At 43.2% G+C, this 24248-nt stretch overlaps 1 protein-coding gene across 3 annotated transcripts in view; it reads left to right on the top strand.

Moving 5' to 3' along the window:
- The window catches only part of RGS6 (regulator of G protein signaling 6), a 294263-nt gene that overhangs the window by 224779 nt on the left and 45236 nt on the right, over window positions 1–24248 (top strand). For all 3 annotated transcript variants that reach the window (XM_029996800.2, XM_029996819.2, XM_029996808.2), the window contains exons 7-14: window positions 1535–1599; window positions 4574–4650; window positions 7734–7815; window positions 8915–8989; window positions 10065–10163; window positions 11240–11301; window positions 15768–15878; window positions 19120–19245. In XM_029996800.2, coding sequence (XP_029852660.1) covers window positions 1535–1599; window positions 4574–4650; window positions 7734–7815; window positions 8915–8989; window positions 10065–10163; window positions 11240–11301; window positions 15768–15878; window positions 19120–19245 — 697 coding nt within the window. The remainder of the gene's footprint in view (window positions 1–1534; window positions 1600–4573; window positions 4651–7733; window positions 7816–8914; window positions 8990–10064; window positions 10164–11239; window positions 11302–15767; window positions 15879–19119; window positions 19246–24248) is intronic.

A 24248-nucleotide genomic window follows, 5' to 3' on the forward strand; every position in this document is an offset into this window, starting at 1 on the left:
CAGTCAGATTATTGTGCTGCAAGGGCATTGTGTGGAGCAGCACACCTCAAAATAAAGCCCTATATGAGCTGACCCACAGCTGGACAAGCTGCAACTGCATTGGCTCTGAGCCCTGTAGTGACAGATTTTCATCTGTCCCAGAAATCTCTAACATATGCTTATAATAAGTCTTTGCATATCAGAGGTCTGTACAGATGGAGTCTTCCCAGGAATTAATCCCAAACTAGCAGTAGACCCAAATAAAACTTAAATCCCAGCAGCACTTCATACTTTTTTTATTTGCAAGGATCCACTCACAGGACAGGAACTAACTTGCTAATGGCAGGTCACTGCCTAGCATGACGAAATACTGTGAAATGACTGACTCTTGCTTTATTTGGTGTTGTGAATGGCTTAGAGAGGAAACTGCCCTTGAGATGTATAAATATACATGAACTGATCAGCTCTGGTTACCATGCATAATATTGGCTCATTATATGAATGTTAGAATTACAGGAATAGCATAGAATAGAATTACATGAGTAGCACTGGGGGGTTTTTTCCATGTCTTTTCAATAGAAGAATAGGTTTCCAATGAAAAACATCCATGAAGGTGTCAAAAAATTGTATTTACTAGCAAACCAAAACCCTGTGATTTTCGAAGAAAAGCTGAAAATTTCTGAAAAAGATCTATTGCGGTTTTCTGTAGATGATGCTTTGCCTTCTGCCCTGCTCCAGTTTGGTACACTGTTGGACAATAAGTACCTGGCCCTGCAGCATGAAAGAGGGCAAAACACAAGGAAGCTATAAAATTCACATCTAGATTTATCCCAAAACAAGAGCACTGGGCCTCTATTATGTAGTTCAGACCTGACTGTATACCCAGGGTGTACTGCGGACCTTGTGTTTCAGCGCGTAATGGAAACGGGGTGGGCTAGCAGCTCCAGCTGAGGCTTTCCCAGAAGGCAGCCTGGGACTGGTTTGGTGTTGTGCACTGGGCTCATCTTGACCCTCCGAATCCCAAACCACATCGGTTTCTACAGTGTCTGCCTATGGTAAAATGTGAGAAGGCTTCTCTTAACCATTTGAAATGTGTAGAATAAGTGGATGGAGCATATAAAAAAAATGCTCAGATCATACCTTTAAGATCTGGTCCGTATTTCTGTTTTCATTTCAATATCCTTTTTTTTTTTTTTTTTTTTTTAAACAAAGGGGGAAAAGAGGTGCATAGCTTCTCAGTTTGGCAGGCATATTCCCAAAGTGGTGAGGGGAACAGGTTGCTAATGCTAAATCTTCTACCAGCCCCAGAAGCAATTGTGCCTTTCTCAGACATCTTGTTAGGTCCTGGCGTCTATACTCAGCACTTCTAAATGAGATGTCCCAGATGTTTAAGGCCTCTGAGATTACTAGTGGTAATGTCAGCTGGGTATTCAGCCCTCTTATTCCATGTTGCTTTCTGATGAGAATGAACAGTGCATGAACCACTTTCTTCTTTTTTAAGATCTAGTACTAATAATCTGTCTGTAATTGTTTTCCATTCTGTTTCTCCCTTTAGCCATCTATCTTTGCAAACGGACCATGCAGAACAAAGCTAGGCTGGAGTTGGCGGATTATGAAGCCGTAGGTACACTGCTGCTAGACTTTAACCCTGGGGGGTACAGGGAGAGCTTTGCTTGCCAATTGAATACTGCCATTTTGTGCTTTGGGGTCAGCCTTTAAGGTGTCTTTTTTTTAGTTGTCAGAATAGCGTGAAGGCTGATCTGGAGACAACGTCAGGAGCACGATTGAGGAACATCCCTGGCTTTGCAATGTCTCACATTAAAGCATCTGCTGTTTAGCCAGCCCTCCAAGATTGGGGCAAATTACACAGAAGTTTACCTTCGTTTCCTATTTCCAGTTAACAGTTCCTGGTTTATATAGCAGATATTAACACATGGAAATGACGGATTTTCAGGTGCATTATTGGGCAATTAAATTGCCGAGGACCCATCTAGTTATGAAAGTTTTCAGATATTGGACTTGGACTGTTTTCAATATGCCATATAAAAAACTATTACTCAAGCTTATTCAGGGCGTGTTTTCTGTTATGAAATGATTATCCAGAAAAATATCCCCAATTTTGGCTTCAGATTGTGCAGGGTTTGGGTGGAGAGGAGTGGGAAGATGGAGGCAGCAGGGGCAGGGCTGGTGTGAGTTTCTTTGAATACCAGCAGTGTAACGCTCTGACCAGCTGAACTTTTCTTTCTATCATACTGACTTTTTTTTGTTCGCTAGCTCAACAGTGTAACAGCTGAATTTGAAATGTGGAGATTTTCATTGGAGAGTTTCTTTACAAAGCCGGTTCTAATGAACTTCTGTGTTCATGTTTATTACAATGAAAACATTTATATTGCATATGTTTTAGGGTTGTTTTTTTTCCAAGAATGGACTTTTTCCTTCTTCCTTACCTTCTACATTTTCGGACTTCTGTGCACATGAATATATATACATGCCATTTGGTCCTTTCAGTGAAGAGCGTGCAAAAATTGCCACTTATCTAGTCCACCCTGGAAATGCATCCAGAGTTCCCAAGAGTTCTAATCTTGAAGTACAGGCATAAAGGAAGGAATATAATAATCTGCATGCACTTATGCATCCTTTTGCTGAGTTTTCCCTTCTGCATATTGCTGATTTCATTATTAAAACCATTAAAATTGCTCACAGACAACCAATTAGCTGTAAGTACTCTGAAGATCTATCATAAAGCAACAAAAGGCTGTTCAGCAGCGCGCACACTCCCACACCCATGCAGCGAGGCTATGGCTAAGTACTTTTGCACATCGTTGTCTACTGAGAGTAGCAATGCTCCAGTGATGGCAAATAATTAGATCTTGGCAGTCTCTCATTTTTCTTGTGAATATTGCATTGCACAATTAGAGATTACTTCTGCATTCAAACTTTGCTCTCTTAATTAGAGACAATCAGATAAGAATGGCATTGACTCTTCCTAGTCATTATGGGAGCTGAAGCAGATCCAGCAAGGAGATGTAAGCTAAGCACAAGTGAGAGAAACAGGCTTACAGGAGTGGGAAGGAGGCCTGTACACTTAGGACACATTTTTGGAGATGTAGCATGAGACTGCTTCTCCATAGGCATCAGGACTGACCTGGCGTTTCCAAGGGAATCTCTACAAAGCATCTCAGGGGACATCTTCTCATTTTTAAGTTCTGCTTGCAGCATTCATAAACAACCCCCCATTTATACTGGTGGAGCAGGGCTCTTGATGATATGATTAAGCTTGCATAATTGCATTCAATTTTGTTTATAATTGGCCAAACATAAGCACGATTCAAATATTGCTTCAATTGGTGAAGTTTCATTGGCTTCAGCATATTTACTCCAGAGGGCACATGTGAACATAATTTAAAACAAAAAAAAAAAGAAACCCACAAAAATTGTTTTTGCAGATAATTACAAGTAGTTCTTCCTTGTAGCCACAGTTAAGGAAATCATCACAGTTCAGCACAGCTGTAAATCATTTGCTTAACTGTTTTCCTCTGTGTATATGGACTGAAACCCTTACATGGACTTGGTGGTAACAAGGCCAAGCTTTATGCCTTGTGTTACACAAGAGTTTAAAGTAAATAATAGGAAGATTTCTTCTAGCATTGAAACGCATGTGCTTAAGCCCTTTCTTGAAATAAAGGGAACAGGAGTAAAAAGAACAGCAGGAGAACTAATAGTGTTCATTTTCAATGAAAATTTGCAACAGTTGAACCAGCTGTAATGGAGAAGAGCATCAGGTTAATGGTCTTGTAGGTGTCCTTATCAGGGTGGGTGTGGATATGTGACTTCGGGGTGCTATTTGAGCCTGAAATTCTGGCCATGACCTGAGTTTGACCTTGAGCTGCGATGAAGTCACATCCACCTCCGAGTGTTTAGATCACGACACTCTCTGTAATGGGTCTGGACCAGAACTCTTACTTCAGATGGTAGAGCAAGGCTGCATCTGGACCCAGTCTTTGCAGTTAGATGTTCATTGTTCAGACAAACAAGCTATTTCCTTTTATGAATCATCCTGGCAATCCCCAGCCTTCAGTGCTGTGCAGCTGCATAATGCTCTCAGCGATGACCAGGACTGAGCAAAGCAAGGGATGCTCAGGCTTTGCACCTTAGCAAAAGCCTGAATTGAAGAGAGCAGTGGGGGAGGAAGGGAAAGTGGGGATGAGAGGGGAAACATGCAGGTGGCAGCCATCTGCTATCAGAAATGAAAGTCGTCAGCTTCACAAATCTTCCCAGTGTTATCTTTTGGGAACAAGTCCATCATTATTTTCATAGTAGAGCTCAGGCTGTCTTCATCACACTCCATTACTTCTCCCCGACGGGGCCCTCTTGGCTGCAGCTAGGGGGCTGCAGCCTAAAAGGCTGCGTTACACCCTTGCTTTGCCTGCAAGATAGTTCACCTGAAACCAATGCTGACTTCTGTGTCTTGAGTTTTCCAGCTTAAAAAAAAAAAAAAAAGGAATAAAATAAACACCCGCCATGTAACTGTGCTCTTAAGCAGCTGTTACAATTACAGGGATTAATTGTTCTTACTGTTTTCATCTTTTGTCAGGAAAACTTAGCAAGACTTCAGAGAGCATTTGCAAGAAAGTGGGAATTCATCTTCATGCAAGCTGAGGCCCAAGTGAAGTGAGTAATCCTGGAGCACTGAACTGCACCAGTATTTAGAGCTGTGAAAGGAAGGGGATTCTGTACAGATAAAACTTCTCTATCAAAGTCTTTACTGCAACTAAGCTCAGAAGGTGTTGGTGAATTTTAATCACCGGCAGACTAGAAACAATAGATAGCCAGTCATGAAGGTTTGTGACAGAATCTGAAAGATGGATTTAATTGTCTGTACATAGAAGTGTTGGTCAGGAACTCCCAGGCCTGGATTCACCATGGGAGCTTGGGCAATTCGCTTGCCCATTCTGCTTTTACTTTAGTATTTTTGTTTTGTATAAATGGAAATAACAGAACTTTGTTATCTATGTTACTCTATGCTTGAAAGTATTTCTGAGTTTAAAAATACTGCCACTTCAAAGTGATTATAAGGGTGGTATTTACAGCAGACTGCATTTGGTTCTCTCATTTATACCAATCCCCAGGTGACTGCATTGTACCTCTACTCTCTGCAGTCTGACTTGTGCTACTAAATTAGTGTGGAGAATTGAGTACCACTTACATGAAACTTACTCAGAATTAGTATTTGGGTTTTTCCTATCCTCTGCTCATAATTGAAATCGACTTCTTTTCTTTTTCCTCATCCTCCCTTGTGAAAACAGTTTGAAGCCTCTCAATGTTTTGAGCATGTTTTCATTATTGCTGCAAAATGGGTATGGTCCAGGGTGTGTAGACTAGTGTCTACAAACTAGTGCCTAAAACCCTCCATGTCCATTTTGTGCATGTAGTTGTCACCTATAAAATGGAAAGGCTGGTGAAGATGGCGCATGAGAACACCAGTACTGACACTCTGTACTACTAGAAGGAATTTGCACTTTCAGCATTAGATGGTAAAAAGTTAAGGAGCGTCATTTCTTGAGGTTGTGGCTGAGGTATATGTCTCTATCTTTGATTAACTCTCTGGAATTTTGATTCATTCTTTGCTTAATAACATTGTAATTATGCACTATTTAAGTACATGGTAATTATCCTTTAATTTACAAGGTAATTAAGGGATTTTTTCCATCCAGAATACCAGTGTTCTGTTTGGAAGAGAAAATTAGAAGTTAAGATAGCAATTGTAATTTCAGTTACTTAAAGGTTTATTGCCAAGATGAAAAAAATATAACAATCTAAGTCAAAACAAAATTCTGCGTTCTGTCCACAGCATACAGTTATTACCTAAGAAATATAAATATCAGATTCTTGACGTGATCACTGTTGCTTATTCATCTTTTCTTCATTCAGTTTTCTTTGAAAGGTAAGCATGGACTGGCCACTATCAACTTTTTTTGCTGGCTAGTTTCAGCTTCTTAGTTCCCAGTTCATGTGATGGTTCAGTCTTCAGGTTTCCAACAAGGCAGGGCTGGAATTCACAGTGTAATTTACAGCCCTGAATTAACTAAAAAGGAAAACAAACCAAAAATACCTGAAAACATTCCTCCGGCTTATCAAGTTCTGCTCTTCCTTCCACATCTTCATTTGCACACAGGACTTCCATTGCTGTACCTACAGTGCTCAAAAACTGCAGCCACAGAGCATCTAATTATGTTGTGTCTTCGTAGTTTAAAATGTGAAATACTGAGTTATCTGTAAGTTTGGGGATTTGAGCGAAGAACCTGGGTTCAGCACAAAGCACCCGTGAAGACAATTCATGGAGCCTCCAAAGAGTCCCTCCAGTTTGTGTGTGCTGTGGGGCGTGAGGTTGGCAGAAGACTTCACCTTCCCCTTTGGCCGCACACGAAGGGCTTGCTGAGAAAAAAGAGGTTTTGGGCTGGGTGTCCGCGTTTGCTCCTCAGCGCAGTGCAGTGACTGCTGTCTGGCAAGGGGGACAGAGCCTGTGCAAAGCCGGTTTCTCATCTCAGCCTTGCAGGGGGGATATTCAGAGAGTGATACTGAACTGTGGAGGGCTCGGGCTTTTTGTGGGGAGGGGTGTTCAGAAACTTCAGTTTCAGTCCCCCGTTTTCTATCCCCTTGGTACCTTTCTAGCACAGATTTAGCCAAGGATCACTGCCCCTCCAAAAGAAAAACAGGAGAGGGGAGAACCTGATGGTCAGAAATCCCAGCTCGCATGGTTTTTTCCCTCACTGCTTTGATTTTCGCGGGTGGTGGCACTGCAGGAACCCAGCACAGGGACACTGTCAGCTTTTCAAATGTGCTCTGAAGGCAAAAGCGGTTCCTCCTTTCCTGTGCCTCATCCAGTCTCCCTGCAGGTAGATCTTGCAAGCCGGTGGGGACTTTGCTGTGTTCGTGCGTCGAGCTGAGCACGGGAGCGAAGCACCAGACATGCGTTGCTCAATGCTGCCGAGAGATAAGGGAACAGTCGCTTTGAACAACCTCTGGCGGCCTTTGATCTGTGTGCTTTGAGTCAATTCACTGGCTGCGTCAGGGCTGAAATTATCGAGTTGCAGTTGTGCTGGCGCAGTTGCATGTCTCTTGGGTGAGTGCTGGCTTGCACGGGGCCACGCAGCAAGCTTGGCTCCAGTCGCCTGTGCTGTCACCCCTTGCTCTGCCAACACCGGGGCAGGCAAGCAGAGCCCGAAGGAGGGTGGCCCCAAGTGCTGCCTGTGCTGTTTCTGCTGGAACCACCTGGGATGGCTGCCCTTTCGCAATCTCTCGTCATACCAGCGGTGCTTCTGCGGCACCGGGGCGCAACGGGACGTCCTGATGTGGACCTCTGTCCAGCACTAGCCAAGAGCTTCACCCGGAGTAAAGAGGTCCTGGTGGGCCTCCTGACGGAGCCAAAGCCAAACATGAACTCCCGCAGCCTGCCTAATCAGGGTCTAGGAACAGAGTATCAGGAAAGCTTGTTTTCCTCACCAGATGAAAAAGCAGATGTTAAAATAAATTTTCCACCTTAATAGGAAAATCTCGTTTGACACATATTGGAGCAAACATCAGTGATATTTTGTTCATGGCACATGGCCTTGCAAGCAGGAGTGTGACATTTCTGGACAAAAAGTGGATTTTGGATTTTTTTTATCATGGGGTTAAAACTCCAGCTAGGAAGTGTAACAAAGAGGAAGGCATTACTTGTGTGTTGACTCATATGTTTATGCTTTTGTTTTCAGAATTGACAGGAAAAAGGATAAAACAGAAAGAAAGATTTTGGACAGCCAGGAAAGAGCATTCTGGGATGTGCACAGGCCCGTGGTAAAGCTCTTTTTGAATGATGAGACTTTCCAGGTCTTGACAGGAAAGTTTTAATACTAGTAAACACTGCGCCATGTATTGCACAAAGACATTGCTTTGAAAGTCACCGCATGGATTTTGCTCGCAGTTCAAAACAAGCCAAGTGTCTACAAGATTATTTTAGACATTCTAGGCTTGTGCATGCATGGAAATATTGATTTGGAAATTGTGGTGGGTTGACCTTGGCCGGATGCCAAGTACCCACCAAGCTGCTCTATCAGTCCCCTCCTCAGCAGGATGAGGGGGGGAAAAATAAGATGGAAAAAAACCTCATGGGTCAAGATAAAGGCAGTTTAATAGAGCAAAAGCAAAGGAAAACAAAAGATTTATTCTCTACTTCCCATCAGCAGGCAATGTCCAGCCACTTCCTGGGAAGTAGGGCTTCAGTATGCACAGCGGTTGCTCCAGAAGACAAATGTCGTAATAACGAATGCCGCCCCCTCCTCCTTTCTCTTAGCTTTTATTGCTGAGCAGACGTCATATGTTATAGAATGTTCCTTTGGTCAGTTTGAGTCAGGTCTCCTGGCTATGTCCGTTCCCAAGATCTTGCCCACCCCCAGCCTACTGGTGAGGGGGCTGTGTTGGAGACACAGCCTTGATGCTGTGCCAGCACTTCTCAGCAGTAGCCAAAGCACTGCTGGTGTGTTATCAACACCTTTCTAGCTACCAATACAAAGCACGGCACTATGAGGGCTGCTATGGGGAAAATTAACTCCATCTTAGCCAGACCCAATATGGAAATATATGATAAACATGAAGTTTTGAAGATTATTTATTGCGTATACAAAAGAAAAGCAGCTTACCCGGTTTGGCTCAGAATTCATAGAAAAAGCTCTGCTCTTAGCTGAGAGATTTCCTTTTGGTGCCAAAGTTATGAGCAAATGGATTTGATGCTGAGTTTTCGACTTTGCTATATGCAGTCTCTTGTTTAGCAAGCATAACTTATGGGACACAAACTTCAGGAAAGGATTTTGAACAAAATCTAATTGTATATTTTAGAAAGGTAAGGCAGCGGGGGGATTGTAAACAGAGGAATAATATGATTACCATCTCTTTTCAGCCGGGCTGTGTGAACACCACAGAAATGGACATTAGAAAGTGTCGTCGTATGAAAAACCCACAGAAGGTGAAAAAGGTCAGTTTGAGTTTCGGTTTTGGTTTTGTTGGGTTTTTTAAAATGCAAATCACGCTTGACACCTACAGTATGCCAGGGTTTCCCAATAGGAACCAAAAAAAGTGTTTTGCAAATATCAGTTCCGTTTTGTTCTAATCTGTGAATTTACTATTCCCATTTTGCCAACAGGGCGGTACAGGCTGGGTGACTGATGTAGCTGAGAAGGGCATTAAGGAGCTCTGTGTCCCAGATGTCTGCTGGCTCTGCACTCCCATAAAATTAAAAGCAATTGGCAAATGTACCTAGGTCCCATTTTCAGAAATTATTTGGGCACAGATTTTTCAGACCTGTTTAGTCACCTTAATCATTTCAAAGGCTGGACCATTAGCAATGTGGGTGCTTTTGACTTCCAGCAAGTTTTAGCTCTTCTGTGTATATGTTGGTTTTGGGGGTGACACCAGACTTCCAAACTTCTTCCATTGGAAGATAAATTGTAGCAGAGCTAATCACAAGTCCCTTACAAATGTTAAATAAAAAGCAAAAGCACTAAATGAAAGGGTGACTGAGATTGCTTTCAGTGCAGGTCTCTGTCCTGAAAATGAATGGCTACAAGTCAATCTGCAGGTTTTCATTTTGAGAGGTTCATTTGAACTTGACCCGCTGGCACCTGGTTAAGCTCTTTCTTCAATGCATAGTTTTATAACAAGAGATTAAACCAAGTGGAAGAAAATGGCATAGGATTAGGTTCTCGTCTTTTCTTTCTCTGCTTGGTTCACCACAGTGACCATTTCCAGCATTCGTCCTGCAAGCGTTGACACACTCAGCCCTCGGAGCTCCTAAAAATTATCAGCTGCATTTTAACATTTGAAATAAACCCTTTTCTTAATGTGCCTGCAGACCTTCCAAGTGCAGGCGCCTGCAAGCACAGTCTGATCTGTAAATTTTGCTCTAGGCTAAATGATTATTGACCTGTGTGGATATAAACAGTAGGAAATTGCTGGCTTGTTACCTTACTGTTCTGCATACTGCGCTTTTTCCTCATTGCGTAACAGAAAAATGCCATAATCTCTTCTCTTTGTTTATTGGTTCCTCACAGTCAGTATATGGGGTTACAGAGGAGTCTCAGCCCCAAAGCCCCGTACACGTACCCTCCCAACCTGTACGCAAAACTACAAAAGAGGATTTCCGGAAACAAGTAAGTAGATGGCTATACGGCAACTCTTCTGAGAACTGTTAGCTGCAAAAAAAAAAAAAGCATATAAAGTTACGGAGATATCAGCGAAACCAATTGTATGCGTTACCTGTCCTTGATCCTCATATGCTTTATGTAAAGTAGGAGGTATTTAAAGATATATATATTAATTGAGCACTGCGGTTGTATGATGATACCTATTATGGGTAATACTGACCTTTGAATCTAGTATTATTCTCTCTGTGGGCCAGTAGATGGATGAATTTCCAGATCACTGAGGATATCTGAAAAGTGGGCAGTGACAAAGGCTGGGGGGAAGAAGCCAGCGTAATGGGTTGCAGGCTGGGGATGGGCGGTGAGGAAAGGCATCGTTTGGTGCATGACTGTTAGACAGTACAATCAGAGCTTTTAAGGAACTGGGAAAAAGTTATTTGCACAATCACTCCAAGGAACAGCCAGCCAACTCACACATCCTTGCCCTGGCACAGGGAGCTCTCCCTCGCAATTACTTTCCTGCAACAAGCAGCACTCATTGAAGTACAGGCAGGAATCACTACGTCAGCATTTTAGTAAAGTCAGCTTTAAACATGTTTCTTAGGCAGCCAGTTTTAGGGTGGTGGTCTGAACTAAACCTGAACACTAGATTTCTTGAGCTTTTTCCATCATAGGCAGCATAGGCTGCAGAGTACTGTGAAGAACTAGTTCATAGCAGAGTGCAAATGTGCTGTAAAATGGTTATTGGTCTTGTGATGCCAGTCAGAGAAATGGGAGAGAAGAGTGTGGTGTAAAAAGGGGATCACAGTGCGGCCTGAATAGTCTAGGAACCTCGACCCCAAATACGTGCCTTTCCTACTTTTAATTATGTGTTCTGAAGATTCCCCTGGGGCTTTGCTATAGGAAATGGAGACTCCTGTTGGAAGCAGTTAATAAGCTTCTTCTAATACCTAGGGAAGGGTCCCATTTCCTTCTGAGTTACTTTCAAGCTGTTTGGAAAGAGAAATCAATAGCATGTTGGGATATGATCAATGCATGCTGTAGAGCTCCTAGATTGTTAATGTCCTTGTCACCTCTCTCCTCAGATAACTTTTCTGAACGTGCAGATAGAGAGGCATTGTTTAAAGATGTCTAAAGTAGCAGAAAGGTGAGTGTCCCCGTTTGCATGATTTCCCATTCTTTCCTCATCTCCAGTTTGGCATTTCCAGAAACAGAGAGCAGGCAGGAATGCACAAAGGCTGGTCCCCTTTCTGTGCATCAATCCTTCCCCCTCCTCGACCGGCTGTGCTGCCTGTCTGCTGACCACTGACGCTCGCTCTTCTGCCACTGAGAAAAAGTAGGTGAAAAATGAGGATGCTGTCGTACTGTAAAAGCAAAAGGAATATTATTCACAACAGAAAGAACTCTTGCAGTACTTTTGTTTCCCACCCCCTCACAACCGTAGAGTTTATTTACAGAAAAGTCATTCCTGTTTCAATTTGAAAATACCCTTTTTTCTTTTGTGGGTGAACTCTCAGTGCTTATCTCTTGTTAGTCTGGCACAGTTCTGGGGAAGGAGCTGCGTTTGCGTCTTGTCGCACGTGGTGTTCATGCCTATGTTCATACTGGGGTTGTAGGGCCAGTTTCTGCTCCCACTTGTACATATGAAACCCTGGGGTTCTACCTGAACTACTCAAGGCAGCGTTTTAAGAGGGGGATTTCTCATAGAGGCAAATCAAGGTACAATTTGATTTGCAGAATATTTAGTTCTGGTGGGAAAGTATGAACAGGTAAAGAACAAGCTCAAATTTAATTGGGAATGACAGCTCCTTTACTTAGATACTTGTAAGTTATGCACATTTGCAGGGGAATCGCTGAGACAAATGTAGGGATCGGCAGGCTCTTCGGTAACATTGCTCTCAGAGCAAAACTGTGTTGAACGTGAGGAACATGATAAAGGCTGGTGCCTTGTAGAGAAATAATAGAGGAATTTTTATTTAAGCAAATTAAAACCAGATTACCCTGTGAAATGTGCTTTGCAGTGCCTGCACCTGTAATTAGCATGTGTGTACTAAACTAGGCAAATTAAATGGTGAGAGCCCCAAACTAAGTTCCTATTGGCTCATAAAGTTTAACAATTAAAATGAAAATTTATCCAATTAAATAGAAAATACTCAGAGGCTCCCTGAAATCCTGCATACACTGTATTGCACAATTGAAATTAGCACATTCATATTTAGGTTTTGGGCTTTCTGGTTCTTTTTTTTATTAAGAAGATACATTTGTGCTTTACCAAAAAAATGTCATTTTGTACTGAATTTACTTACAATGACTTTAATATACTGAGACAGTAATAATTTCCAGGCTGGTAATTTACAAGCAAGCAGATCTGGTTTGCTTGAATTTTTTCTAGGGTAGGCATTTATTCAATAAGATAGACTCAGTAAAACTCATTCACTTGGGAACATCAAATCCTGTCCACATAACATACCTGTTGTTCAAGTTTATAAGGAGCTACTGACATTATAAATGTAACATTGTTAATGCCAAAAAAACCCTATTAGTTTTCAGTAAAACTGGACAGAAAATTTTCCGGGTTTGAAAGGGCTTTTCTTTTTTTTTTTTTTTTTTTTTTTTAAATTGGTTAAGAAAATGTTGCTATCAAAACCTGTGCAAATTGATAACCGGGAGAAAAGTAAATAAAATGAGAACAATCAAAAAGTTCTTTTCTCCTGTTTGAAAGTTTCATTTTGAATTTATAAAGACTTAAAATCATAGTTGTGGTGTTTATATCACAAGAAGTGAAGAAGTGTTCGGTTCTGTGATGACTTTGGGTGGCAGCGTTGCTGGAGGGTCCCAGGGCTTGGTGCTGAGAGCGGTGGGATGCGCAGCCTGGACGTGGAGCATCGCAGAGCAGGCGGCGAGGGGAGGCGAGGGGCTGATGAGTCCAGTGGCTTGACAGGGGTGGGGATAGGTGAGGAGGAATTAATGTGGATGACCCAAGTTGAACAATTGCCTGAAATAAAAACCTGTGCGGCCTGAAAGCCCGATGTAAAACACTGAATACAAATGCCAGGAACAAATCTGCTGTGTAAGGAGGTGCCATTATTAGCAAGTCACTTTTCAGGCTGGGCCCTGATTTGAGACTAGTTTAAGTGATAGTGTGTCAGATCAGGCTGCAGGAGACAACTTCTTGGCACGCTCCTTTCGACAGCCAAGCCTGACAGCGGCACCACCTGCCATTTTTTCAGTACAGCACAAAGGCAATTTCAGGCAGGACAAGGGAAGTAATGATCAGCAAATAAGGCAGGGGGTGGTGGGGGAAACAAGCTGCTGTCTAATCTGTTATAGGAATAAGATATAAATTATTTTAATAGTGGTGACCAACCACATACATTTTCCATGAACGCATGCTATTCTATGGAATAGCCCTTGTCCAGCAGAAGAGGAATGGAAAGGCTCTCAAAAGGTTATCCCCAGCTCCCACAAGCTTATCCCCATACTAATGATTTTCTTCCCCCTCCTCCCTGTTGCCCTTCCCAGAGTAGATCTGCACCAACTGTGGGAGCAGGCATCTGTCAGCTGCTCCAGGCACCTTGGAAACAGTTTTCTTCTCCTTTCTCCCACATCCTTTCCCCCCAGTTGGGACCTGCACACGGTCAGGTTTAGGATTTGGCAATGAGATTCGAGAACTGTTGAGAAAAACTGTCAATATATTCTACCTACTGTTTTCCCTGACTGCATCGTGCAGTGTTAGTGCAATCCCACTACATGTGGCGTCACAGAAATGGCTGGGGAAAACCGGAGCGTCTTCCTAGCAGAAGCAATCCCAGGTCCCTAGATGAAAATCTGTGCTATCCTCTCAGCTCCTCAGAGTTACTGTGAAGGCTCAGCAGGGCTCCCTGATTGCAAGACAGTTGGGTTCTCAAGGCAAGCTCTGCACCCTACAGTGAACTCTTCCCACCACCTCTTCTACCAGAATTACAGTGCATCACCTGAAAGGCCAGAAATCCAGGTTTGCATTTTGACAGAAATGCTTTCCCTTAGGAGTCCCCTGCCTGTAGCCTCCTTTAGACAATGAGGCAACAATTCCGCTGCTGTCATTATACTGAATCAGCAAAACGTGCTTAGCAATTCCCTCTTGTTTCATTTAATTTAGTTTTTTCCCCTTTTATTTTTGCTAGTACTTGTACTAGCACCTCTGATGCCTTCTTATTATTTTATTAGGGGCAATTCAAGTTTCACAGCAGGTATCTCCTGATTGATCCTTTTTGTTGGGTTTTTTTTAACCAACCCTTTCTCTCATTGATGTCTCAGGGATTGCTGCTGCTCTCTGAAATTGGACGCTGCTCCCTTCCTCCAACCCTTGACCCACAGCAGTCATGAAATGTAATTAATGAAATGAGATGAGACAGCCCTGAGTGCCCTGAGGGGCAATGGGAACCTGCTGTGGTTACAAAAGTGTATGATTTTAATGCCTCATGATAAGAGCTAGGACAAACAAAAAGAAATAATTACTGTAGAGCAGGTCAGGCAAACTTTCTGCCTTTTGTGACCCTTTGTTTCACAGGGTCTTTTCATTCTCCTGCCTTTCCGAAATGTGGAAGACCAGAGGTAAAGTTTAGCATGGACAATCACAGTGCAAGTAGATTAGTTGTTCAGTGTGATGAGACTCAATTAACTTAGTTAATTACTTGGCAGACCGAGGCAAAAAAATTAAAAAGTGCCTTAGAGTATTTCCAATATAGACTAGGGCAAATTCCTTTTGATTTATTTCATATATGCTGTCTTTCTTTTGTAAAAACGCGCCCCTAGCCCCAACCCCAGTGGAATTCCTGAATCACTTATGCAAGCAGATGGAGTCCTTTTGCCAGGAAGCTCTTTTGAATGTCATCCTAGTGAGGATTAGAGACTATACGTCTTATCTGCCTCGTCATGAAGCAAGCCAGTTATAAAGGCCAGGTGTTTTTCCAACATGCATATAATTTACTACTTTCTAAGTTAATTATTATAAGCTACTGTTGAAGTATTTTACAATAGTGCCATTAGACGTAAGTGGTATACGAATGTAACAAAACAATGATCTATAGCCTGAAGCTTTGATGCTCAGGACTGTGATCCTCCAAAGATTTAAGTATATTCTTAGCTACAGCACATGACCCTATTTAGATGAGTTACTCATAACACATAAAGTTAAGTAGGTGCAGAAGTCTGCAAAAACCAAAAGGGCAAGAGGCAGTAGCAACGTGCAACAAATGAAGAGGAGGACACGTGCTTTGTAGTCATCCCCTGGCTCTCTGGGGGAAGTCCTACCATAGCAATCCAGTTGTTGTCTCATCGGGCATTTTGTGGGCGTCTCAACAGAGATGAGCTTGAGGAAAATACTGCAGTAAGCTGGTGGGTGCTTGCAGAGAAATCCTTGCATGCACCATCCCTGGGAAAAAGGACTCCTGTGGTTGCTGAGAAACTGACTAATCACTACAAAAATAAAAAGAAGCACACACACACACACAAAAAAAAAAAAAAAAAAAAAAAAAAAGCAAAGCTGTACCTCTGACAGGTGACTGAACACTCAGGCCCTGATTCTTTTTTTTTTTTCTTTCTTTCTTTTTTTTTCTTTTTTATATCTGTCAGTTTAATAGCCTACACAGAGCAGTATGTGGAATATGACCCCTTTATAACTCCCGCTGAGCCTTCCAATCCCTGGATAAGTGATGACACAGCATTGTGGGACATTGAAATGAGGTAAGAATTGGTAGTTTTAAGTAATGTTAGAGTTGTCTTGCCATATTGTTTGTATGCTCTTCCCACTGTCCTGTTTGGATAGGAAGTTGGATGTCTGTAACTTTACAAGTATATAGCTAAAGTTTAAACAGGAGCTTATGCTCTATCGCTTCTGCGAATTGCTCAGCCCTTCCACTTCCATATGACTTGATGTGTGGTAATCTGTAAGTCAGGTAATGGATGTTCTCATGCCTGTCAAGGACATGCATAGAATCAGATCTAAGAGTCCACAGATACAGGATACTGCTAAAGAGGTACTTGTTCCAGCACATCTCCTTTGACCCTTGAGAGCTTGCTCTCTGGTCCTCCCCCAGCTGCAGTGCTCCAGCCCTGCTCCTGTCCTGGGATCCCATGAAAGATGCTGCTGGCAGAATAGGATTGGTTATAGGGCAGTGGCCGTTCCCGCTGCACGGAGGTGGGTTTGGCACAGGAGCCAGAGGAGTGTAGGTCACACGTAATGTGTGAGATTTTGGCAGGTCAGAATTATAATAGATCGACAAAGTGAGTTTGGGCCTCACCTGTTAGTGAATAAACTGGCTTGTCTCTGTTACGGTGTCTAATAGATGAAAAGGAAGAGGAATGACTGTAGGACCTCCAATGCCTTGCACTTCAGAGAGTTTGTCCACAAACAAAAAAAAAAAAAAAAAAAAAAAGGGCACAGCACTGCAATTTAGATAATCTTTTGCCCTTGTGATGCTGGTGCAAGGGAAGTCTGGCCAGTGTCTACGTCTCTTGTCATCACAGACTATCCACAGCCCTCATAGTGGGGCTAGAATTGTCCTGCCTGCCTCTATGCCTAGCGGGTATTGCAGCAGGTTTGAATGGAATCACCATGCCACGTATCAACTTCAGTGCTCTCTCACGTCCTGTGGCCAGCTACTGCAAGTGCTCAGCAGCTTCTCCTAGTGTTTAGCTGCTGCTGTTCAGCACCAAATCTGAACTGGGAATTCACTTTAGCAAATCTTTGAAAAGAGAATGCCAAATCTAATCCTGTCTGTTCTTGAATAATAATGTAAAGTTTAAGATGCTACCAGCCTAAGAAAGCCAATTCATAGTGAATCAATGTTCCAGGAAAAGGGCAAGTTATTTCCCTGTTCAAAAATCATGCGGTGTGGGATGTGAAAGATGTTTTCACCTGTTTCTCCAGCAGTCACAGAAATCCATTTGTTCCCAAATCTCTGGTCCTCTTCACATAATTTTAATTTTCTGGATTTCCTTTTTAGTCAGTTTCTCTTGTTTTCTCCATCCTCCCTAGAAGGGCTAGAACCAGACACAGCCCCTGCAAAATACTTCTCTGGGGGAACCCCCACCCACAAAGTAATCCAGGCATCCATTATTTCTGCATCTGTTGAGGTAGCTGCAAATCCTGGAAAAATGTCTGTGTCCCTGAAGAATACAATAAACCTGATGTCATGGCCTTTATAGGAATTTAAAATAAATGCTTGGCTTCTGCTATGATTTCAGAGTTAAGGAAGGCGATTCTCCTGCTGATGAAAAAGAGAAAGTTGTATTGTTGGGAGATGGAAGAACAAACAGCTCTGTATTTCCATTTTATTCTTGATTGTAAGAGAACTCACTGCATCTGCATCTAGTTGCAACTTGCATGAATAATTAAATGATCCCCGAGAGCTGCGGTAGCCCTTGTGTTGCCTGCAAAGCCGTTTCCTCAGTTAGGAGAGCAGAGCCCTTGCTCAGGAAAACAAAGAGCCTCTCACTTCTAACGGTAAGGCCAGCTGCTGAGTATGGAGAGCCCTGTGCCACTACACTTCATCCTTCACGGCACTCAGGAAACGCCACAGAAAGTCTTCAGTTTTAGGCGGCGCTTTGGCCTTTTCGTTCGTGCTAGAACATTGTGCAGCAGCAAGGAGAGCAGCTACAGATGTCTGGGTTCAGCAGGAATTTCCCCGAGCTTAGCTCGGCCATAGCTCTGCACAAACATGGTTTTCACGTCCCCGTGTCCAGGCTGGCGTCTGTGCCCTTGTCCGCAGCACTGCTGGCTCCTGGGTGAGTGCAGGAGGAGCCATCCCGAGTGCTCTGCACTTCAAGTGAGGACATGCCCATCAATTTTGCTTAGTCTTCACACCAAGAGGAAATCAAAGCGGACGTTTTATTTACCCCTTTGGCTTATTTGTCTTCAGCACAGATCGCCACTGTCCCCTAAGGCTCCAGGATTAGGAATCACTGTGGACATGACAAGACATGTAGTTTAATAGATATGTACTGTTAACAATGGCTCTACTGTCACAAATGTGAGCAGCTGAGCTGTATTTTAATGGTTGTCTCATAGTATGACGCCATCACACCAGAAGCTTTCAAACACTTTGTGAGCCCAGATTACGGTCTGATGCGGACTGTCTCGTAGGATCCTCGTTGTGATCCCAGGCACTGCCTCTCCCCATAGGCATCTCTGCAACATGTCTGGCAATTCAAACAACAGCTTATGTAAGTGGGGTTGTATTAGATAATTTAGGAGAAAGGTTGTTAGTGATTTTGGGTGCCTCTGCATCTCAGTGTCCCAGCTGAGACACAAAATAAGAGTCTGATTATCATGGAGGGGAGGAGGGAGATGCTTTTTAGTCTTGCAAGACTTAGGCATCCAAAAATCAGAGGCACTGAAACATAAAAGACCACAAACCAGTAATCATTTTTAGAAATCTTGTCTGCACTGCTTCTTAGTGAAACTGCTTTTTTAATGCAAATGTGGAACTGAAAATCTGAAGCCAGTTCCAAGTGACCAGCCAGCACTGTGTGGCACACAAGGAGATGCTCTGGAGCTCACCAGTGGCCCAGGGCACACTGCTGGTAAATTTCTGCCTTGACTTATAAGAAATCCCAAGGTACATTTGAGGAGATATATAAGAAGTGCGTAATGAATAATCATACAAGTATGGTATGCTGTTCTTTACGTGAAACATACCAGAAATTACTCTGAAAATCATATCATTCACTGTGTCTCTCATTTTGCTGTGTGCGTAGCACCTGGATAGTATGGTTGCTTTAATGATGACCCTGGTCTTTAAAGCTTCTTTTTGTATGTTATTTGCTAACTTGTATTTCCGCAAAATCTTGAGGAAAAAAAACCCACCATCTCCTCGTCTGATAATCTTCCTCCCTTTGCTGCTTAGCAGAAACAGTAGCAGCTGCTCAGACAGCAGGCAGAAGTGCACATTCCATCTGTTTTTTCCCTTCTCTCTCCAAACAGCAAAGAACCTAGTCAGCAGCGTGTGAAAAGATGGGGTTTCTCCATGGATGAGGTGCTGAAGGACCCAGTAGGACGGGACCAGTTCCTTCGTTTCCTGGAATCAGAATTCAGTTCAGAAAACCTCAGGTGAAACCTTTTTTGTCTTGAACTAAATGATTGGGGCTAATCCTGCTCTCTTGCATAGGTGAAATGCAATGCTTGGTCTGTCTTGAACTGCTAAAAACGACCATTTGAATAAAGTTGAGAATGGCAGCATTTGGCTCATAGCTGTGCTACGGATGCCTATGCTATAACTATGTAAGTAATCTCAGGAACAGTGTTTAGCAGAGCCAGTGTTTTCAAGTATCATATGCAAAGGCTTGCAAAGTTGTAATAATGTGATGAGACATGGCATATCGCTATTAAGCCCCCTAACAATATATAGAATTTACATGTGTATTTGTGGCACAGGTCACGTGAGGGAAACAGCGTGGTGATCACGTGGCTAAAAACTGTCGCAGTACTGGCACTCACCAAATCGGGCTTGCAAGAGCTACTTTTCATTCTGGCACCTCCTAACTATTCAAGAGCTTGACTCTTGCCTTAATAGCACTCTCTTTGTGTAGGGATTCCGAGTACCTGGCTTCTCATCTTGTGAAGAAAACAAAACTTCTATTATGAAACATTATGTAGACACCCACGTGATCCTACATCAGACTGAGAGTCTATAAATCTGTTGTGCACAATTCTGCTACTTCAACTACAGCAGGAATAGGCAGCAGTAATAACTTGCCATTTTTTGGTGAACAAACACTAGATGAAGACAAAACCTTTCCTACAAAGATCCAGCCCCTCTGGCCTTGTCTGTAACACTGTTCTAAACCCAATCTCTGGCCCTAGCACATTGTTCCAAGACACAGTCCCATTGCAGAATTCATGAAAAGACATTGGAAGTGCCAACAGCGTGCTTCATTCTGGGGTAGCAATTCTTCAAAGAGTATGTCTATCTCTTCAGCCCTTCCAGCTGCAAAACTAAGTGCTAACTAAACTCACACCTAGCCAGCTCCTTAGGATTCCTTAGTCACCCCTACATACCCCAGAACTAATGTATTTATCTATTTTCCTTTATTGATACCAGGTATCTTCTCACACAGACAAAGAGAGGTCTAGCTAGATATCCCCCATAGACCCTAAGCTGAACCCAGAGCCCTGCCTACATAGCAAGGATCTGAGGCCCCTGCTTGTCCTAGCATTAATTAGGATATAGCCACAGGTTTTATCGTCCTTGTCTTGAATCTTAACTCTAATTCCAACCCTAACCCTGAAGCTCGTTTTATGGAAAGCAGCTGTCCTGCTGTGGAGAGGGTGAGGTCCATGGAAGAGCTAGTGTATTGTTGTATCCTGCAGATACAACCAAACCACAACAGGTCCCATAACAGCAGAAGCGAACATACTACAGTGAGCTCTGAGAAACTGGGGTTCCCAGGATTATGCTTGAAACAGGGCCGGGGAAAATACTGAGATTAGTGTTCAGGCTTGCAGGGGTTTAAACGCTACCTTCATTGCTTGGTGCTGCAAAGTCCCAAGAAGACAGGAGAGAGCTTGCGCCAGCTGGAGAGGCAGCCTGAACAGGTGGATGTTCCTACTCGGTGGCTGAGATTACGGTTCAGACTCTCGCCTGCACGTGACAAAGAGCCAGATTTACTGCCCCATTCATCCATTTGTGCAGAAGCGGGAAGATGGTGGTTAGCAGCAGGCGGATGACTTGTGGTTGGCAGCAGGGCAGGCTGCAGCCCCCGGCCTGCGCTGAAGGCGGTGGTTTGAGTTGGTGCCAGTCTGTGCTCTTGTACTCTTGTGTGGGATCCGTAACCTTGCTCCTTAGCTAAGGTACAGCAGATCGGAGGCACTTTACGTATATCTGCAACGGCCCTCACCTGCTCCTTCCCCTGGTTAGTCCTGGAGACACAGAAGGATCCAGCAGTAATGTAATTTGACTGCCCTAGTTAGAGTGGTATCCAGTAAAAGCCACTTTTTTTGCAGAGTCTGAATTACACTGCAGAGGCTTCGTTGCGGTGCTCGGGTGCTGTCTCAGCACACGGATGGGCACAGGGACTAGTTCACGTGCTTTCTTTGGGGCAGTCCTGTTCCAGTAGGCCCAGTGATCGTTGGCAGAGGCTGCCAGAATGCTCGCGGTTTCACTGGCAGAACCGTGCCTGCTCCTGGGGTGAGGAAATCTGCTGTCAGCTGAGCGTGCAGTCAGTCGGGTTTTGGCCTTTGCTGGTAGCGAGCGGGTTTGATGTTGTTCTTGGTTTACACCGGCTAAGGACTGGATCGCACAGCCTTCAAGTTTGTGGGTTTTTTGCTGGTTTTTTTTCACTTAGAAAATCAAATACATTAGTGACATGTGAATCAAATACAGTAGTGACAAATACAAAGCATGTGAACAATTGCCATGTTAGTGCAGTCTGCTAGCCTGCGAGATCCAAAAGGGAAATTCCCCGAAAAGTGACTTTAAATTACATTGGAACTGACCATCAGATTTGCCAGTCCAAGGAGAAATACAGAAAGCATGCCAGCAGCAAAACAGTGAAAAATCAACACACTTTAATATTTGTTATTTTTAAAAACCTGAAAGTTAACTTGTAAGATAAATGAGGGAGTGTTACTAAATTACATAAATGAGCTTGAAATTTTATTGCTGAACAGGTACTGAACTTGTATATGCTTCCTGCACTTAGGTACAGTGGTGCTCATTTGCAATTACATTGTAGTGATGAAGTGCAAAATTAATATACTGTATTGAAATCCTCCTCAAATGGGTTTTCTGAAATATAGCTGGGGTTGCGCTAATGAAATCCAGCAGGTTTTATGACTAGTGGGTGTCCCCCACGTTCATCCTACTCAAAAAATGGAGAAAGTTTCATTTTGAGAAGGCAAGCATGCTCCTTCCTCGGTCAGTCAGAGCTGCTCCTTCTGCTGACGTGCGTTCTCTTTGGTTGTGAGATGGCTTGCAGCGAAGGGAGGCTGCAGGTCAGTGGGCTTGGATAGAGAGGTTAAATCCTGCATCCTTTTTGCAAGACACTGGTATCATTATTAGTTAATGTGGGAACGTTGCTGTCATTCTTATGGTATCACTATCATGGTATTGGCTTATGTGGTATTGTTATTATCTAATAGTGGATCGGTATTAGCAAGCCTGCTTAAACCTTTAAATAACAACAGGATGTAAAGGCAGAAATATTAATGAAGAAAACTGGAATAGGATGGATTGTTAGCAGTGGTGCTAGAGAGCAGAAGGTGGCTCTCTAGGGTTCAGGTGTGACAGAGAAAGCTCTTAAACTCTCATCAGGAGTGTGTGGCAGAAAGGAAAGCAACTGCTGGATGCTTAAAGATGCAAACAAAATTTAAGTTACACCCAACAGCAAGGTCGGGATCTGTCTCACCTAAGTTGGCAGCTTGGAAGCACGTGCTTTCTTCTCTATCATCCAGGCTCGCTTTAGAGTGAGAGAAGAGAAGCTGAAGATGAGTCAGTGAATCACCCAGGAAGGATTTGTTTCAGCTTTACGTGGAAACAAAAATAAAAGCACCTAAATTACACTGTAAAGCACCTGTCTGTCTCTACCATGTATGAGCCTGGAGAGACTGATTCAGATGACAGTGTCTGCATGGTAGACATCTACAGTTAAGTGAGATGCATCCCACCCAAACCCTGGGGAGCTATAAGGAACTTTCTGAGGGCAAAGCATCTAGCACCTTGCTAGAAAAATTACATTTGCGGGTACATTTTGAGGACTCTCCTCCCAGTAACTACCCAGAGATCTGGGAACTGTTGCAGCAGGGATGTATTCTCTCTTGGGAATGTCAATAGGATCATCATTAACACTGGCAAGAGTCCTGTAGGCCCCTGTGTTGTCCTCAGGGCAGATCTGGGAAAGTGACTACTGGAAAACCTGGAAATTCCTCATAGTGCTAGAAAAGATTTCATTAAGTGTGCACTGGAGAATGCCTTGAAATGAATGTAATTCAGTGGTATAGCAAGGGGACCAAATTCTGCTTTTTTACCCAGTGGTGCAAGTCCCAAATCACAGGGTTGATCGGGGTGGGGTATTTCCATATCTTCCTAGCTGAGAAAAATTGGTCCCGGTGGGGGTCTCGAGTGAGGCACTGCCAGAGGTAGCAGCAGACTAGACTCAGTGACCTCCTGGGTCTCCTTCCAGCTGTGTTTCTGTTTTCTCATAAACTTGCAGGATCATGTCCACCAGTCTCCTGGGCTTGGCTGAGCCCTGTAACTTACTTATTTACTGGCTGTCTATTATTTATGTGAGAGCAGGAACTTCAGTTGGGTATTTTTCTCTCTGTTTTTATTTTAACTTTCTTTCTTGCTCTCTTTTCTTTCTCCTCTCTGTTGCTATCTTTCATCTACAATTTGTTTTGACTCTGATTTTTGAAGTACCCAAAATATAGCAGACAAAATGCCAAGCTTCAATTAAAAAAAAAAAAAAAAAAAAAAAAGGCCAACAGAGAGTTGTTATACATTTTTTATGACCTGGAAATCTCCTAAGACATCTTGAGATAGCTGAGATGTTCATCTTAACTGCTGGATTGATTCCCCCCCCCCCCCCTCCTTCAAAGAGTGTCAGCTGGAAGGAGAAACAACTAAGTGGGAATATGGGACACAGGAATTTTACCCGAAGGGAAAGGAGACTGCACACCTGTTTATAGACCTAAATAGAGAACACATGATGCTTTATAGGAATGCACCGTGAAGCTTGCAGTGCGCGAATGCAGGAGTTTTGTGTGTTATTATGAACATATGTTGAAAATCGAGTTCTCTGGAAAAGAATTTTACCTGTAGAAAGTGTTTATATCTTATGTGACCCCTCACAGCTGAAACTTGCTGCCATTTTTTTTTTCTTTTTTTGTAGTTTTCATCAGGAAAGGAAAAGTTTGGTCATTGAGGAGAGCACATGTATCGAGCAGAGCTCCCCCCGCCCCAAGCCCCTTGTTTGCTAAGTAAAAAGCAGGAATTTAGGCAGGAATTTTCTAACCGCTCCCAGCGTCACCGAAAGGGCGGGCGGGGTGTTGCGCCTTTAGCCCTTGTTCCTCGGTGTCCCGCGCCAGGGGCAGCGTGCCGGCGAGCGGCGGGGGGG

The sequence above is a fragment of the Aquila chrysaetos genome, chromosome 2 (assembly GCF_900496995.4).
Source record: "Aquila chrysaetos chrysaetos chromosome 2, bAquChr1.4, whole genome shotgun sequence".
In the NCBI taxonomy this organism is placed as follows: Eukaryota; Metazoa; Chordata; class Aves; order Accipitriformes; family Accipitridae; genus Aquila; species Aquila chrysaetos.